The following is an 18,114-nucleotide window of genomic DNA, read 5'->3' on the forward strand; positions in this document are numbered from 1 at the left end:
CTTTGCGATAACAACCAAAGCTCAATAAATGCGATGATCTAAAGACTTGAAAAATATGAAAGGAATCTCGTGTCACAGACGCATAGTATAATATGATCATTATTTAGTTTTGTTTAGATCATTACTAGGCAAAAGGAAAAATATTTAAATATATTATCATATAATATACTTAAATATGAGAGATAAATATTTGATATATAATAATAAATAATGATAATTAAATTTTAAATTTAAATTAAATCTAAAATTCCACCTGTTACGGGACTAATTAAAAACAAAAAAGTTGCTGTACTATATCTTAAGTACTTTTTTATGGGGCAGATTAGAGAGGAAACTATTGCTGCAAAAATTTTGTATAATTTGACTGTGATTCCACGTTCCCTTGCATCTCCTTTAGGGATTTGCAGCTTTTCAGACACGTAAACAAAAGGTAAAGAGAATTGGCCGTTAATCAATTGGTGTCCTGTTTTGGCCTGCTTGATTGGAAACAAACCTTTGAAGTTTGAGTGGCCGTTAATCAAGTTACCATGGTTAAGTTGTTGTTGCTGTTAGTTGTTTATTTTTAGCAGTGTTTGAGTCATTAGCAGGATATGAAGGATATGGCTGTAATCAATGTTTTCCATCAGCCTATAAATATAGGACTGTTTCTTGGCGAAATCCTTCGGTTATTAGGAAGCACCTAAGCTCTTGAAAATCCTTATGTGTCACAATTTACATAAGATACTAGCAAAAGCGTGTAAACATATTAAAATTTTTGCAGTATGCAAGGCTGACTTTCCTTTTATTAACAGGTTTTCCCCCTGCTCCCCTCATTCTTTCAAACATAATCAGTTAGTCTCGGAGACTGTAAATAACAATAGGACTTCTCACAGTGTGACGAGTGCTTTTCCATACAAGTGAAGCTGATAGAATCGTGAATGTACTGCTTGCCACGGGTTTTGCCTTCACAACAACCTTGAAACTCCGCTTCTGTAAGGGACGAGTGAAGAAGAGACACGTGGGCTTAATTGTGATTTCCACTCCTTGGGGCGCCTTAATGGTAGCATTATACACGGATGGAGGACCTACATTGGTGACTCTTCGATGAAAAACACCTATGGTTTGCGGTCGGCCATTTTTCATGGAAAGCTGCATTGATGGGTAGTTAAGAGCATCATAGCCAAGTCCAGGAAGCAACGAGGAGCAATTTAAGGATTTTGCACCAACTAGAAGAGCTATAGATGATCCACTGAAGCCTTCATGACATAGGAACTGTATATAAGACATCTCATCCATGTCATAGACAAGGCCAGGGTTTAAGGCTCTGGTAGGGTTCAATTGACCAGCACCGTAGGCGAATTCAGCATCATTGTTCACCCTCCGGCTCATTGGTTTTGCTTCAAAGATAATTAATTAGTATGTTGCTACTGAAGTAGTGAATCAAGTTAAGAATGACTGACTGGTTCGCGTTCTATCTTTACCTGTGGTCATGATTGCAGATTTGATTGCAGCCGCTGACCAACTAGGATGAAATGATTTTACATAGGCTGCTACACCTGCAACATGTGGGCAGGCCATGGAAGTTCCAGACATGATAGTGAACTTTGAATGCTGGGTGTCACCTTTCAGCCCAGTGAGTGACTTCAAAAGAGTGTAAGCTGCCAAGATGTCAACGCCAGGGGCTGCAATATCAGGCTGTATCATGGTACAGCAGAGACTATAGGTTTAGATATCAAGCACTTGATGGTCGAGGGACAAGAGGGTCAATGGAAAAGGAAACATTCTCTGGTTTAAAGATAGAATTCAAAGCTTATACCTTGAGAAGATGCTGTGAGCCTGGATTTGGACCCCGAGATGAAAACGAAGCAACAAATGGAGCAGAAATTTTGACTGCCTGGGACTTGTATATCACTGCTGAAGGTGATCTGCAATCATCGTTTAACACAGAACAGAATATAAGATTTAAGGCATTTAGTGACAAAAGGGTGTAAGTAAACTTTTCCATATGAACATTCGTTAAGGAAGCATTTCAGCATTTGTCATTATCAACAAGGAATCATTTAAGAACATCAATTTTCATACCTTGTGGAATGTATATATTTATCGATAGTTTCTCCAACAGTTCCATTCACCATGGTAGCTGGTGCCATAAAAATTTGGGCAATGTCAAGGTATTGCTCACTTGCAATTATAGTGCCTATACCTCCAATTCCTCTAACAACAGAATCAGCACCCCACTGCCCTAGTATGCAGTAAACAAGCCTTCCCTTCACCTTGCCAGGATCCAACGTGTTATCATAACAGAACCTGTAAAAACAATTACGCTGTCTGTTTTTCCCCCATTATAGAAGATTTCTATGCAAAATGCATCAAGAACAAAGTACTACCTTGCACCTTCCTTGCTTTGTGAGTTCACGGGAACGTCAGCCCCGCTGACAATGGGGTAAATTTTTTCCTTTGGCTCAAATGCGTTAATCCCAATTCCCTGCTTATCAATACAGCAGGAATCTCAAAATGGCAGTATTCAGAAAAAATGAAAAAATCAGAACATGTCTGTTATTGATAATATTTTGGCCATGGATATTATGTTTTTAAATTGTTTAAGTGTCCATCGCTAAGCTATGGTTTCAATTCTCAATTTTGGACTCTATTTTGTAGTGTTGAATCAGAATTTTCCAAATTTGAATGCATATCAAACTTACCGAGACTCTTCTTCCATTACCCAATTTGACTGTGCTCGTAAACTGTCTGTCAATCCCACTGGCTGCCACAGTAAGAAGCCATGGGGAATAGTTGGACAGAGAACCCAAGCTCGGACCTTCATTCCCAGCAGAAGCCACAGTAATAATCCCCTTCTTCAGGGCATGAAATGCACCAACCGATATAGAATCTGTTACAAAATCCTGAGTCGCCCCACCAATAGATACTGATATAACATCCACACCATCACTAGCTGCATCGTCAAATGCAGCAAGAATGTCCATATCGGCACATCCTGAGCTGGCCCAACACACTTTATAAATGGCTATCCTAGCTGATGGCACTGCACCGCGAGCAGTGCCTTTGGCTAGCCCATAGAGACTTGCGTTTGGAACTAGGTTGCCTGCTAGTGTTGACGAGGTGTGGGTGCCATGCCCATCCACATCTATTGGTGATAAAATGTCAGCAGGGTCGGCGGTGCCATCAAGCTTGAAGTATTTAGCTCCTACAATCTTGCTTTAGAACCCAATGATGGTGGTCCAAGAGAAAGATGAAAAGAAGAAATTAAACCATGCAACTTTTATTCCATAGCAATTTCACTATTGAGGTGCTTTCACAAAATTAAAATTTAGAAAAAAATCAAGGAGACTTCTTAGGAATGGTCATTTTCAATTTTTTTTATTAATTTATTCTGAAACGCGGTATATTAACGATTGAAACTGACTGGAAGCAATGAATTTTCATATTTAAGTCAATTCACCATTTAGTGCAATTGATTTGCAGCGAAAGAGGGGAAAGAACCCTGCCAATTATACTATTTTAAGATAAAATTAAAGCCGGTTATATTCAAGAGTCCATGGTTTTTACTTGTTGCATCCTGAGAAATTTGCAAAATGGCCGCATGTTCCTTTCCATTTGGAGGGTGGTGGACCGAATCCGTCATCCTTGAAGCTTTCTGACTGCGGAGTGATCCCTGGCAGAGCAATATGTTTGCAGATTGCTTTGAGAGAGACCATTATGCTATAAAAATGGTGATTACACTGAATAAAATGTGAAAGTTTTCTCTTTTTCAACCTGTATCTAGCAGACCCACAACAATGTTTCTCTCCATCTTCAATTTTCTTCTAGCTGTTTGAGGAAGTCCAATGAAGTCCCATGATCTTGTTGTGTGTAGCTTGTGATATCGATTCGGAAACACAGAAACCACCTCATCCATCTCTAAACATTTCACCAAAAGCAATTTAAGTAAATCTCAGTGTTAAAAAAAGGGAAGTTTTGTTAAATGAACAAAGGAAGAACTTTCACGTACCCTGTAACATATCAGCTTCATCTTTGGATAGCTTGGCAGCAAAGGCATTGAAGGTCTTTGTGTAGCTGTAGATCATGGACTCTTTGGCATCATGTTCACTGTTGAAAATGAATTACAATGATTAGGTACCTAACACAGGAAGATTGCCACATTTAAAGCAAGTGGCAGCTTGAATTTCGAGGAAATTCTTGCTGACTAATCCCTGGACAAAACATCTTATTTTTACTGATATGAAGTCTCAGCTTGAATTGGTTGGTTTACAAACCAAAAGAACTCAAAGATGAACCAAGTTCTCTTTTCATTTGTGATTCAAATGCATGCACGTTTCGGTATATATCAAACTAACTCATGGGGAAACTTACCTTCCTTTGACATAGGAGAGAAGGGCTATGTGTTTCTGAACTGCAGAGTCTTTGCTCAAAGGACTAGCTCCCAAGTAAACAATATAAAAATTCTGCCAAATTAAACAGATACAAATTACTGTCAGAAAACTAACTAATAGAACAAATTAATAATCTGTTAAAGACAACATAACCCAAAGGAGAATGCACCTTTGTTTCGTCCCCAGATGCAACGACATTCAGAATTATCAAAATCAAAACAAGAAGAAGAAGCTGACAGGTAAGAGCTGAGCAAAGAAACCTCATTCTCGCCATGCTAACAGGCTCTTGGAATTCCCCTGTTACCTTCATCGAGCTCCATGCTTTATATGGATAACACATTTAAGGCCATCGACAGGTTTAGCTGGACTAACAGCAATAATAAAATGGCTAATGAATGAGAACAACAAACGTATACTGCACTTCTTGAGCTCAGATTGCTGGGAGGGCTATAGGATTTGGGAGCCTTCAAAGAAAGACAACAAATATTTCTGGTGCTTCTAGTCAATGTCACATTTAGCTTGCGATTGCTTCTTTTGTTGAACAAGGGCCGAATATTTCAACCTCTTCCTGGTTTTGTAATCCCACCAGCACCACCCCTCTATGATTTTGTAATGCTTTTTATGACAAAAAGTATGCAATGCATGCAAGAATTTCTTATTTTCATGGTGTAATTGTAAGGCAAGCTTGATTATACTCTGAAATGATTCATTTCTCAATTTGGAATTAGCTTGATAATCTGCTCAAATGGTTAAATTGGGCAATGGCGTAATTTCGGTTTATGGACCACTTCCAATTACTGTCAATGGTTAAATTGGAAAGTTGCTTGAAGAAAAAGGGCACATAAACATCAAGAACCCCTTTTGCCTTAATGTCCAATTCAAGCAATTAAAGCTTTCAAAATCAAATAAAATGAATGGAATTGAGAGTACCTTTAAGCTTCCTACATAGATTTGTTTAACTCAAGATCATTTTGCTTATCTTACAATGTTTAACCTCTCCATTCAAACAAATATTACTAATTTATCTATATCTATATCTATAATTCTATAATCATTACAAGCTCAAAAATATAAATAGTGAATGACATTATATCCTTACAATTTATTAAATTAACCATTTTATTCTTAATTAATCAGTGTCTTGTTATATTAAAACATTAGTTAAATTTAATTTATTTCCTTATTAGTATTGAAATCATTATTAAACTAATTTTTTTAATTGATAATTTTTTATTAAATTAATATTGACTATTATTTATCTATCCATCTATTTCTTTATTAACCTTGAACTTTTAATTAAAGTACATTGTTCTTAATAAAATTTTAATTTAGCTATATCAAAACTTAAGATCTTTATTCCTTTGATTTATTAAATAGTTAAAATAGTGAAAAATGTTTCTTGACTCAACACTTTTATAACCATTATTTGTCCCTCTTCTTACTAAATTAGACTATGCTTAATTGATAAGTTTCTCATTAAATTAAATATTATCTTTATTTTTATCGATCTAGAGTCTAATTACCTTGAACTTTATATCAAAGTAAATTATTCATAATAATATTTAACAATATAAAAAATAAAATCTTTACTCACATTCAATCTTTAGTGACCTTAAATAATGAAAATTACTTCGCAAACCAACTATTTATTCCTCCTTATATATAGGCCAAAAATGAGTTGGTTTAATTTTGAAGGTAATATTTATGAAGAAACTGACCTACTGTTATCTAATCTCACTTTGATTATCCATGCAATTTTTTCACATCAAAAGGGACAAAAATGTAAGTTAACAAAGAGTAGCACTCATAAATAATTATGAAATTTACGTAATTGGTAAGGTTTCATTAAATTATAATGTCCAACTATATATATATATATATAGCTTAGTTTTTCTTCATTGATAAATTATGTTTTCTCATGCACGAACAATTAGTTAAAGTTAAGGTGTCAATCATTTTTAATATACTTGAGTTTGAATGCAAATAATGAACGGTAATTTGTAAAATTAATTATTTTATTCTTAATAAATAATTTTTTAAATTTAATTTAATGTGTATTTATTTTTGTATTAACATCAATATCCAAATTCAAGTAACTTTCCTTGATTGATAATTATCTTATTAAATTAAATATTGATTAGTTTTTATTTTTATATTCCCTTGTTAACCTTGAAGCCTTTATTAAAGCAGATTATTCTTATATATATATATATATATATTCAAATTTTGTTAAAAATACTTTTCGTAAATATTAATAAGATTTATCTTAATATTAAATAAGAATTTTAATTGCATTAAATAACTTTTATTAAAAAATATTTTTTATTATAAATATTAAAAATATTTATCCAAATTGTAAATAGAAATTTTAATTTTATTGATTGACTCTTAGTAAAAAAATATTTTTAATTTTAATAATATTTAATAATTTATAATTAATATTACAAAATTTCATACAATTGAAATATTAATTAATTTTTATATGCAATTGTCCTTCAATCATAATTGTTTTTTTTATTAATATTAACTTTACATTTTAAAAATATTTGTATTTTATATAATTATTATTTAAAATAAATAAAAATAAAGTGTTCATTAGCCGTGATTTGCGAAATTACCAACTTACCCACACTAAAATCCCAAACTGACAACCTGAAGCCCTTCTCCATTTCTCCGTCTCTTTGAAACTGACAACCTTAAACCCTAACAGTCCACATGATCCTAACTCGCCTCTCCCGCCAAAAACAACCACCACTCGCAATCACCGCCACGCTCCTCACGCGCCACCTCTCCACCTCCGCCTCCTCCTCAAAGCTTCGCGACCATTACTCCTTCCAGCCACCACCATCCCTTTCTCCAAACCCCCAAAACACCACCCCGAATCCTAATCTGAACAAAAAGCAGAAACCCAAATACCGACCAGCGTCGTCTCTCGATCGGATTAAGCCGACACATTCCGATTTGGCCTTCGATTTCCGGTTCAGTTACACTGAGAGCAGCCCGACGGTGAGGCCCATTGGGCTCAGAGAGCCCAAGTACTCGCCGTTCGGACCAGGCCGATTGGACCGTGAATGGACTGGGGTTTGTGCTCCTGCTGTGGACCCGAAGGTGAAATCGGTGGACGGTTCGGAGGATCCAAAATTGGAGGAGAAGAGGAGGCTGCTGAGGGAGAGGATTCAGGGGACGCCTCTTATTGAGGCTGAGAGAAAGATTTTGGTGGGAAAGTGTCAGAGAAATAAAACTAAAAGGCAAATAAATTTGGGTATTGTGTACAGTTTTTAAATCTTACTCCTTTTTTTTTCCTAATTTTTAGTGTAATTATGGCATTGTAGCTTCATGATGTTCTTTTTCTTTTGGTTTATGGAATTTATATTGCTTTGTGTTTTCAGTATGAGTCTTTGGTTTGTGTTATCAATTAGGTGTTGTTGGGGTTTAAGTTTTTTGTTGGACTCTGTATGATGGTTATCTGATTGATTATGCTTGTGATGGTTGATTCCTTGAAGTATATGAAGCAAAAGCAAGGACTTGAGAATATGAGATAATAATACGGCTTTGATAGTCACAATGTTAAAATTAAAAGACAATGGATAATCAAAGAAGTTATTCCGAAGATTTTTGCTTATTTTTTGTAACTATTTGCATATAGGGATTAGGGAGGTACGTTTTCAAGGGTCTAAAAACTCTTGTAGGAAGCTGTGAGGGAGTGTAGAACCTCTTCGAGGAGAAGAAATGGATTTTATACAAGGCCAAGCTTCATTTTAAGTGTTTTGGCATTGTGATTGGATCAATCTATTCTTTCATGGAATGTTCACTACTTTCCATTACATTGCCTTGTAGAAGATATTCTTTATGGAATTTTTCGATTGTTATTATCACAGGTTGTCTTATAGCATGGTGTTCTGATGTCTTGAAATGTAGGGAGAGATGGTTTAACACATAACATGCTGAATGATATTCATAATCATTGGACATATGCTGAAGCAGTTAGGATTAAGTGTCTTGGTGTCCCCACTGTTGACATGAAGAACGTGTGCACCCAGCTTGAGGTACAGTGTTTACTGCTAATATAGACAGTGCCCTATGTTCAGCTCTAGCATTTTGAAGGGAAGAATTTTCTTTTCATATAGTATCTTTATGTCCTAGATGTTCTGAGCTTCCAATACTTGTATCCTGTATCTCATGTATGTGTTTTATATTGACTATTGACTGACATAATATCATGTACTTACTAGATTTTCCTATGTCGTGAATTTAAGTATTATATGTGCAAATAACTATGAGATATTTACCCTTGCCACGGATTTTGAATAACTATTGCAGGATAAAACATTTGGAAAGATCATCCAGAGGCATGGTGGTACACTTATATTGTACAGAGGCCGGAATTATAATCGCAAGAAAAGACCTGTAATTCCTTTAATGTTGTGGAAACCTCATGAGCCTGTTTATCCCAGGTTGATTAAAACTACTATTGATGGTCTAAGTATTGAGGAAACAAAAGAAATGAGAAAGAGAGGACTAGCTGTTCCTGTTCTGACAAAACTTGGTACTTTTTGTGTCATCCTGTTGGCTTCTAGTTTCTGGTATGGTTTTAAGCAGTTACTTATTGCAAGTTAAATTTGCAGCCAAGAATGGTTACTATGGTAGTCTGGTACCCATGGTCAGAGATGCTTTTCTTGTTAGCGAGCTGGTGCGTATTGACTGCACGGGACTTGAAAGAAGTGATTACAAGAAAATAGGCTGCAAACTCAGGGTAAAAATTATATTTCTTTTAAAGATATATTTTAACTTTCTTTGCTGACTGGATTGGCAGTGTGATACAAGTTTATCTGATCAGCTTACTAGTGTACTCATGCTTTCTTTCTTTCCCATTATAGTCAAGAACTACTGATGTTTCAATCTAGCATACATATCTGCATTTTCAATAGCTTTGTGAGCTTATTTCTTTGTAGAGGGATATAAACCTACTATTCCACACTGTTTGTTTAACAAACCTTCCCCAAAGTGATTTGCAAGGGAAAAAGAAAGAAGTTGAGTTGCCCTTGGTCTGTGTATTTACATATTGTGCATGTTTAAAGTTTCTATCATGGGAACTGAAAATTGGTGAACTTTGAAATGTTCTTTTTTTTCATCTTCTAAACGAAGGGCCTTTCTGATCTTATGCACTTGTAATGCTTTTCAATATTAAATTTTTTAGCCAACTTTTAATTTTGGTACAGGACCTGGTTCCTTGTATCCTTGTGACATTTGACAAGGAGCAGGTTGTGGTGTGGAGAGGAAGAGACTACAAGCCTCCAGACGATGGGCATTTCTTCAGCAACCGAGAATTTTTTGATGAGCCAAGTGGTGATGTGGAGAGATGTGATAGCTCGGATGAGAGTAATGATCAATAGGTCTGCATCTGTAATATACCCCAAATGTATTTATTCACACTTATCTAAGAAATGAAAAAGATGGAAATGGATCAAAGATCTTGGAGAAATGCATGACCAGATGAATGTATTTGTCTGTTTATTAGTTATTACGTAGACTTTTCAGGATTCTCACACCTTCAGAGCAGATTGTAAATCTTTGCACATGCACTGTATTTGTCAGAGTTTAGATCTGGAATACAATATGTCATAAACCAGGATTGCATCTTGGTTTTTCAATTTTTAATAGTATTTTTTCTCAACTCTCACTCTTTCAGCTTGCATTCAATAATAGTAGTTTTTTTATTTTCTCTAAATATATTTTTTTGATAAAATTCCAACAGTTAGGAGATTATTGCTAAGTGCCAACTTGTTTTCTTTCGTGCAAGATTGCAAGTCCTTGTAAGCTTAAGGTTGTGAAGTTCCATGTGGTTGAGATTTGCATGGGCAATAAGTGCAGGGTCAAGTAGTCCTGTTTGAACATTATTGAAGTGGTGTTGGATCTATCTCATATGTCTGTTTCTCTAGGCCTATAGGTTTTATGCAAAAACTAGGTAGTGGCAGGCACCAAACATCTCAAAATCAAGTTGTTGAAATGTCAAAAACAATCCCCCCTACCCCTACACCATTCATATTGGCATGCCGACTACAAAGGGATGGAATTCAATTTGTTTGTCTCCTTAGCATGCGGAAGTACTAGGGAGAAAGTTGACGGGCTTGGTTTTTCCAGCCATCAAATGCAATTTGCCAAATCTTGAAAGTAGAGGGGGCCGATGATGGGTCTCTTTTTCCAAATTCTGGTTGACCCTGGACCCCTACATTGTTAAGGTCCCTTGTTTTCTTATTCAAGGGGGATCCAGGACTGTAAACGATCTAAGCCCGTGCCCAAATAAGCCTTCTGTATGAGTCCAATCCAACTCTATACACGAGGAGTTATTTGGTGAACATACAGGTTCAGGTTCAGGTTCAGGTTGTTGAAAAGATCCCACGTTCGTTAATTGCTGTATTTGAACGATTTCTCTCTTTCTAGTAAAACTCTAGCTTTTAATACCATATTAATGTGAGAGTTTGGTAGAAGAATGCCTTCTTTTATCTCCTATTCTCCTGGCATTGGGAACAACCCAAACCATTCACACTCCGCTAGCAAAAGGGGTATGAATGCGTGCTGTCCCCTCCCACTCTTCCGTCACCAATCAATTCACCTTAACACTGTTTAATGCTTAGGTATTTCAGTGTTGGATAACGTGACACGAAATGGCTTCCACACTTTCCGACGAAGCAGCTAACAGGAGCCACAAGCATGTTGGATTAGGGTGGGGAGTCCCCCATTATCTGTGTCTTTGGCTCAGTGCCTGTCGGGTGTACTTTTTTTGTCATAATATCATGGACAGATTGCAATAGGAACTGCTACCTGGAGGGCTCCCAGGAACTCCACCTCTTCCTGCAGAGTTTGAACACGTTTCTCCTTCTCCCAAATAGAATGGCAGTTGATCCTAGACCAGCAGATCACGATTCAGTTTCTGCCATTTGTTGGAGCAGCACCAAACGTATTTTGCCAATTGTAGATGATAACCTTGCGAAAGCAACGGACAATCCCCTCCCTCTCTCTCTCGGGAATGGACTAAGGGTCCTTATGGGATTATTGCAATTTTCACCCCGAATGTATTTGGATATTCCAGGCACCGAGACCAATCTTAAAATTGATCAATCCTAAACAACATTTATTAGAGAAAATGGGTTTTTGTTAAAAATCACTTTTAAGATACTTGTTTAAAATTAATTAAAATATGTATAATACTGCAAAAAAAATCTTTATATTATTTAAAAATATTTAAATAAATTTTTATTTTTTTATTACTTTCAATCAAGTGTTTGTATTTTTTATTTTGAATCAAATGAATTCTTACAATTAAAGGTTAATTAATTACAATTAATTGAAACATCACGTGTCATTTTATATTTACATAACATTAATGTGAAAGATAAAAATATCACGTAACGATATTATCATATGCTACATAAATAGACTATGTAACAATCTATTATGATATCTCAACATACCACATCAATATAACATGACATAAAATAATAAATAACGTTTTTACTAATATTAATTAGTTAACAGTTAATTAATTGTTAATTAAAAAGATTTAGTCGACTCAAAATAAAAATACAAAAACATAATAAAAAATACAAATAATTTTAAAATTTTTAAATAATTCATTATTTATTTTATATATTATGCTGTTAACATTAAAATACTATTTATAATAATATTTTTGAATTAAATACTATAATTAACAATTAATTTGAAAATTTTAATTCATTAAAATGATATATTACTTAATTTGATAATTTGAAGAGTATCTTTAGAATCCTTATTTAACAAATTAACAAGACTCAATTTTTTTTCATTTGAAAAATATCTTTATCTATTCGACTAGAAATGTTATGAATATTGTTATGATTTTCAAGCCGCTAAATAAGATCTCCTTATTAAATAATAATCTTAATAGAAACTTGTTAGTAAAAATGCAAAAAAAAAAAACCCTAAATAAACAAAAAATTTTGCAATTTATTGATATAATAATATCTTAATAATAGTTGTAAGATTAATAAAAAGAATTTTAAAAACAAAATGGTATTTATTATATTATCTTCTTTCTTTTTCTTACGTTAGTAGTGGCATTAATTTATTTCAAAATTGGAAAAATATAATACAAACAAAGACATAAGGACAAAGAAGAATACAAAACCGTAATTAAGAAAAGGTTAAAGATAAGAAAAAAAAAAAAGGAGCCCACATGCAAAGCACGTGGCGACAGATATAATAAACAGACAACCTTTTTTGCCTCTTTTCTCCTCATTTTGGTCGGAAAGAAAACAAATTCAAGTCCGCCACATAAACCCCAAGTCCACTTTCCTTCACTCCCTCCAAACTTCACATTTCCAGCTCTCAAAAAGTGGAACCCCAAGAAAAAGTTCAGCTGATTCTTTATCCTTGATTCAGTATAATGGCGGAGCATGATCTGACCTCGCCCCTCCTCTCTCCTCGATCGTCCGATCAACCCCAAACTGTCCTCATCGTCTCCGACGACGAAGATTCCGAACCCTCCGATCGACCGCCATCCAATCAGCAATCTTCCCTCCAAACCGGCATTCCTCGTCAAAATCACAATCAGAGCTACGGGAACGGGAACGGGAACGGGAACGGGAACAGCCAAGTCAGCTCTCGGAATCCATACGAGTTTCTCGGGTCGGACGGGTTCTCGGTTCCGGCACCAACTACGATCGATCCGTTTCGAAACGGGACGCCGTTTGTTTCCGGGGTTTACGAAGTGATAAAGATATTGCTGTGTTTGCCGATTGCTTTAGCGAGATTGGTCTTGTTTGGGGTGTGTTTGGCAGTAGGTTATATCGCGACCAGGATAGCGTTAGAAGGGTGGAAGGATAAGCAAAATCCCATGCCGAAATGGAGGTCTAGAATCATGTGGGTCACCAGGGTTTGCGCTCGCTTTATTCTATTCTCTTTTGGGTGAGTTAAAAATCAAAATTATTTACTCTTTGAGTTGAAAGTTTCTACTATTTAGTTCACTATGGTTGAATTTTTTTTTCTTTTTCTGTGAATCTTTTCCTGCAGCTATCAGTGGATTAGAAGAAAAGGAAAACCAGCTCCAAGGGACGTTGCTCCAATAGTTGTATCTAATCATGTATCGTATATTGAACCTATTTTTTATTTCTATGAATTATTTCCGACAATTGTTGCGTCGGAGTCCCATGATTCCATACCCTTTGTCGGAACTATTATCAGAGCAATGCAGGTAATCTAGGATGTAAATTTGATAATCTGTTTTGTAGTTGCTGTTTGTTTTATGACCATACTGAATTCGTTGTCTTTTACTTCGTAGGTGATATATGTTAATAGATTCTCACAAGCATCAAGAAAGAATGCTGTAAATGAAATAAAGGTAGAAAGTTTCTATGACATTTGTATTTTACTTGTTTCACAAAGTTGTTTCTGAACTCTAGGAAATGAAAACTATGGTAATGTTCAATTGTTCATGAGTCTAAGTTAATTCTAATGAAGTAAATTATATAATTTTTATCAATTTATAAGCTATTTGATACAGAAATGTGCTTTCAAGGGTCTGAATACAGAGAAGGGCTTCATGTGATACATTTCCTAGACTGCTACTTTTTCCCGAGGGAACTACAACTAACGGGAAGGTCCTTATTTCATTCCAACTTGGTGCATTCATCCCCGGTCACCCAATTCAACCCGTAGTTGTTCGTTATCCCCATGTACACTTTGATCAATCTTGGTAGGACTTGACTTCTTTGGTGAAAACTTTCCTTTTCTCATTTTTTTCATCTTTTTATTCTCTCTCTAAATATTTTTGTTGTCTTGTTTAGGGGGCTTATTTCTTTGGCTAAGCTCATGCTTAGAATGTTTACTCAGTTTCATAATTTTATGGAGGTATGTCATGGAGATTACTTAATTCAAATTTTTAGTATTGTGTTCCAATGTTAGCAAATGTGCATTCTGTTTAAATCTAATTTGCTATGTTTTTAATTGACAGGTAGAATATCTTCCTACCATTATGCCCCCAGATCATCAAAAGCAAAATGCTGTACACTTTGCTGAGAGGGTGAGTTTCTGCTTGTAATCAATCTAGTTTTGTTACTTATCTGACGTTTAATGTGTGTATTTTGAGTTTTTAAAGGTTAAACACCCGGTGTACATATTATGGAAATTTGCTGGAATTTTTTTATAGTAAATTCTAAGAAACTTTAGTTTTTATATTTTCTGGTGCTTGACTTTCATTTCCTATGGTTGCTAGTGAATCTGTAGGGATATGTTGAGGTATTCTGTAGTAATGTTGGGTTTTGTAGATTGTTGACTAGTTCATATGTTTGTCTGTAGACTGGTCAAGCTATGGCAAGTGCTCTCAATGTTGTACAAACATCTCATTCCTATGGGGATTTAATGCTCCTCATGAAAGCTGCTCAGTTACAAAAGGTGTGTGCTTCTCTCTGTGATTGTTTATGAAGCTTTAAATTGATGAAAATTGAGTTAACTTTGTTAGAAACTAGGGTTCCATGACATGTGGTTCATCTTGAAGTGCAATCATGAGGCATAACAACTTTTCTTCTTTTCTAGTAAAGTAATTGGAAATAAAGATTTTTAGTTACATTAAATATCAAGAAGATTTGGGATTGTGATTTCTATAAGTTGGTGGTATGATTTAGTAATTTATGTATACTAGAAGAGTCATTATTAAGCCTTTTCTTATGTTTCTTAAGAACAGAAATTTGCTAGTTTATGTTACTAATGTTGTCCTTAGTTTAAATGGTAAACTGTCCTCACTAATTTTAGATTTGCTATATTTACTAAGAGTGACATAGCTGAAGCATATAGATGGGTAGGTTTATGTCCATGTTTTCATCAAATTCATCTGATATAGATTGGTGAGTATAGAATAAAAATCACAAGGAGAAAATACTCTATTTAGTTTAGCAGCTTACTATTTAAGTTAAATTCACAACTCCTTGTAAGTGGATGTTTCAATATAGGATCAAGTACTGACTAATCAATTAATTCCTAGTACATTTTCTGACAGTATTAGCTGCACCTCCTTTCTGGAATGATTGCTGGTAATGACTGCCTGGCATCTGAATATTTACTTGTGTTAGTTTTATGCTTAGAATTGAATCAGTTGTCCTTTTATAGTTTGTGCTAATAGTTGTTTAATGTAAATTTTGCAGGAAAAGCCCTGGAGTTATATGGTTGAAATGGCCAGGATTGAATCGGTGAGTCAGGCATTGGAACTCCTCATATTTGAAACATACTCGTATTCTTTTGTCTTCAATGAAATACATTTGCATTTTGAAATTGATTTAACCTTGTCTACATTGGTTTCTATGAAGGTTCTTGGTCCTATGTTTTTTTCCAACCACTTCCTCACTTAGTAAACCACTTTATCTCATTTTTCAGCTGTACCATATAAGCAGTTTGGAGGCTGTGGACTTTCTGGATAAGTTTCTTTCCATGAATCCAGACACCAGGTATTGCTAAAGCATTTATGATGAAAAAAAATATTCTTTTTCTTTTTATTGAGCCAAATTAGAGTAGCAGATGCTAGACTTTTAAAACCATACCACCTCTAATTCTGGAACACTGAAGGATATTTATTTATTTCTTTTTCCAGTAATTTTTTAAGTTTTGAATCATCTCTTGTTGCAGTGGTTGTGTTAAACTTCATGATTTTTTGAGGGTTCTACGACTAAAGGCTTGTACACTTTCTGAAGAGGTCAGTTGCCCTTACCCTGTCTATTGATGTATGAATATGACTTCTTGTTGATCAAATCAAGCCGAAATACTTTTGAGTATTTTCTTAATATTTGCTTATTGTCATGACATTTTCTCCTCTCTTCTTTTGTGATTATTTTCTCGGAATACAGATATTTGGGTTCCTTGATGTGGAGAAGAATGGATCAATTACATTTAAGCAGGTACATGTCTTCATGTTGGCATTATGCTTTATTGTTTTGCTATCTGACCAAAAGTAGCGTATTCATGAAAAATTATTTGCTCTGGTCATCTCTAGAGACTCTTTGTACTTTATACACACAACCAAATACATGCCCCATTGATTAAATTTTATTTACCCTCTTCTCCTGCACAAAATCTAAATTTCACCCCCTAACCTTCTCCCATTAAGTTGTGAATCTGTGGACTCACTACTTTTCCTCTGCTAGTCATGATTTATGAATCGATGGACTTTGTCACCTTGCCACTGCTGCTATTATATTGTCTTCAGTTATCAATATTTAGTAGTCAGCTGATGTCCCAGTATTAAAGCAAATTAAGAGCAGATGTAGAGAAGATAACTCTCTAGAGGCATATTTTTCTTGGTGATAAGTTTTGCATGGCCTTTTCTGTTCAATTCGGATAACTCTTGCAGATGAATCTCACTACATCTTTCAGTGTTGTTATTGGTTGCTTTATAAAACAAAAAACTATATCATTACCGGTTTCCTTATAAAACCAAAAACTATTCCTTACCCTGTCAGTTTTTATCTTGTTCTATGTTTTGTGTATTCTCTGGAAGGTTTCCTAACCATCTGAATTGAGTGAATTCTCTATGTTGTTTGTCCCTGATTTCGATATGAAACCTTTACCTGAATTTTGGTCTGAAGACATCTTAAGCAAAATTTGTTTCCATAGATGGCTTACTATAAAATATTCCTTCTTCCTGGCAGTTCTTATTTGGATCAGCTCATGTTCTGAAGCAGCCATTATTCAGGCAAGCCTGCGAACTAGCCTTTGCTGAATGTGATGTGGAGGGAGAGAACTATTTTATGGAGAAAGATGTATGTTGTTCTTTCTTTCCTTCATCTGTACTTGATCGTTTTTTTTCATCTGTTTAACTTTTGTGCACTTATGCTCAGAACATTAACTTAACTCTTCGTTTCTGATTGCTTCTGAATCAGTTGGCAGATATTTTAAGACACGCAATTCCAGAGTTGAATGAAGATGAGGTAATAAAAAGAAGCTTTCTAGATTGTTAATGAACAATTTTTTTTTCTGGCTGTCATTTCTAGCTTGATCCAACCTACATGTCACTGGCTACTTGTAGATCCATGGGCTGTTCAATTTATTTGATACAGACAAGGATGGGAGGATAAGCAGAGATGATTTCTTTTCCTGCCTGAGAAAGAATCCTTTGCTGATATCACTCTTCTCACCCAGATTGCTGCATAGAGACACGTCCAAAGCCGGCGATAGGATGCTTGAGGAGATTGTGTGATGTATGGGCCGTTGTCTTTCACAATAGATAGGTTTTGGATTTTTGTGTACTATCTTTTTCATTCGTTGTTGGGTTTTCTAAGATATGGAAAGGAATGAATTCTTGCCTATTGTCATAAGTCTTTCAAAGAATATGGGCCTAATATGTTTTTTTGATGTTGCCCATGTTGTTGCTCGCATGAACGAATATTTACCAAATATAATTGATTTGTATTTACTCCTATAAAGTTTTATTTATAAATTTTAAATTAAGACATAAATATTAAGAATTATATCTCTTATTAAAATAATATTTAGATTAAAACAAACGAAGTCTGGACATGGGATAGGAGAAAGGTGGATGGGTTTTTCCAACCCAGGATTACGAACAGAAAGGGAGAAGCCTTTCCCAAACGGAAGTTAAACCGAAAATAAAGAAAAATTCCAAAGCAAAGGTAGCCAGATTCCTCCGATTTTTTTATTATATGGGTTTGACATATCGACGTCATCTTATAGCTAGCTTTTCCCCTTTAGTTGCTGCCTA

General features: G+C 35.0%; 3 protein-coding genes across 5 annotated transcripts; 2 read left to right on the forward strand and 1 right to left on the reverse strand.

The window, feature by feature from the left end:
- Positions 1-751: 751 nt before the first annotated feature.
- XSP1 (xylem serine peptidase 1) lies at positions 752-5,080 on the reverse strand. The gene is made up of 11 exons (XM_018114427.2): positions 4,540-5,080; positions 4,351-4,442; positions 3,989-4,086; positions 3,754-3,897; positions 3,547-3,652; positions 2,682-3,195; positions 2,367-2,464; positions 2,062-2,286; positions 1,796-1,904; positions 1,461-1,674; positions 752-1,376 (listed from the first exon to the last, which is right to left on the reverse strand). The coding sequence occupies exons 1-11, from the start codon at positions 4,708-4,710 to the stop codon at positions 832-834; spliced, it is 2,316 nt and encodes a 771-aa protein (XP_017969916.2). The 5' UTR covers positions 4,711-5,080; the 3' UTR covers positions 752-831.
- Positions 5,081-7,030: 1,950 nt separating this feature from the next.
- LOC18614248 (RNA-binding CRS1 / YhbY (CRM) domain-containing protein) lies at positions 7,031-10,044 on the forward strand. 2 transcript variants are annotated; one of them, XM_088804618.1, is made up of 5 exons: positions 7,031-7,632; positions 8,289-8,416; positions 8,691-8,916; positions 8,996-9,123; positions 9,632-10,044. In XM_088804618.1, exons 1-5 carry the CDS (start codon positions 7,086-7,088, stop codon positions 9,761-9,763), a joined length of 1,161 nt encoding a protein of 386 aa, XP_088660744.1. In that variant the 5' UTR covers positions 7,031-7,085; the 3' UTR covers positions 9,764-10,044. The 2 variants fall into 2 exon arrangements, with proteins under 2 accessions (XP_088660744.1, XP_007051974.3); XM_007051912.3 differs by having other exon boundaries at positions 7,032-7,632; positions 9,590-10,044.
- A 2,615-nt stretch (positions 10,045-12,659) lies between these two features.
- LOC18614249 (calcineurin B subunit-like protein) lies at positions 12,660-17,818 on the forward strand. Of its 2 annotated transcripts, none has more exons than XM_007051914.3 (14): positions 12,660-13,316; positions 13,422-13,602; positions 13,690-13,749; positions 13,940-14,103; positions 14,195-14,258; positions 14,362-14,430; positions 14,706-14,801; positions 15,548-15,592; positions 15,777-15,847; positions 16,026-16,092; positions 16,244-16,294; positions 17,045-17,155; positions 17,276-17,323; positions 17,422-17,818. In XM_007051914.3, the coding sequence occupies exons 1-14, from the start codon at positions 12,796-12,798 to the stop codon at positions 17,590-17,592; spliced, it is 1,719 nt and encodes a 572-aa protein (XP_007051976.3). In that variant the 5' UTR covers positions 12,660-12,795; the 3' UTR covers positions 17,593-17,818. The 2 variants fall into 2 exon arrangements, with proteins under 2 accessions (XP_007051976.3, XP_088659157.1); XM_088803031.1 differs by having other exon boundaries at positions 17,535-17,818.
- The last annotated feature ends 296 nt before the right edge of the window (positions 17,819-18,114 follow it).

Source organism: Theobroma cacao, chromosome 1 (assembly GCF_053813885.1).
Source record: "Theobroma cacao isolate CCN51 chromosome 1, ASM5381388v1, whole genome shotgun sequence".
NCBI classification, from domain to species: domain Eukaryota; kingdom Viridiplantae; phylum Streptophyta; class Magnoliopsida; order Malvales; family Malvaceae; genus Theobroma; species Theobroma cacao.

What these genes read in the sequence shown, in the direction of transcription:
- XSP1 (XM_018114427.2), bottom strand. Translation starts at nt 4,710, where the DNA reads ATGTGTTATCCATATAAAGCATGGAGCTCGATGAAGGTAACAGGGGAA. An exon ending in AAATATATACATTCCACAAG is followed by an intron (nt 1,905 to 2,061) that starts GTATGAAAATTG and finishes CGATGATTGCAG; the next exon opens with ATCACCTTCAGCAGTGATAT. An exon ending in GCTCACAGCATCTTCTCAAG is followed by an intron (nt 1,675 to 1,795) that starts GTATAAGCTTTG and finishes ACCATGATACAG; the next exon opens with CCTGATATTGCAGCCCCTGG.
- LOC18614248 (XM_007051912.3), top strand. Translation starts at nt 7,086, where the DNA reads ATGATCCTAACTCGCCTCTCCCGCCAAAAACAACCACCACTCGCAATC. An exon ending in TAAAAGGCAAATAAATTTGG is followed by an intron (nt 7,633 to 8,288) that starts GTATTGTGTACA and finishes CTTGAAATGTAG; the next exon opens with GGAGAGATGGTTTAACACAT. An exon ending in ACGTGTGCACCCAGCTTGAG is followed by an intron (nt 8,417 to 8,690) that starts GTACAGTGTTTA and finishes TAACTATTGCAG; the next exon opens with GATAAAACATTTGGAAAGAT.
- LOC18614249 (XM_007051914.3), top strand. Translation starts at nt 12,796, where the DNA reads ATGGCGGAGCATGATCTGACCTCGCCCCTCCTCTCTCCTCGATCGTCC. An exon ending in GTACACTTTGATCAATCTTG is followed by an intron (nt 14,104 to 14,194) that starts GTAGGACTTGAC and finishes TGTCTTGTTTAG; the next exon opens with GGGGCTTATTTCTTTGGCTA. An exon ending in AAATGGCCAGGATTGAATCG is followed by an intron (nt 15,593 to 15,776) that starts GTGAGTCAGGCA and finishes CTCATTTTTCAG; the next exon opens with CTGTACCATATAAGCAGTTT.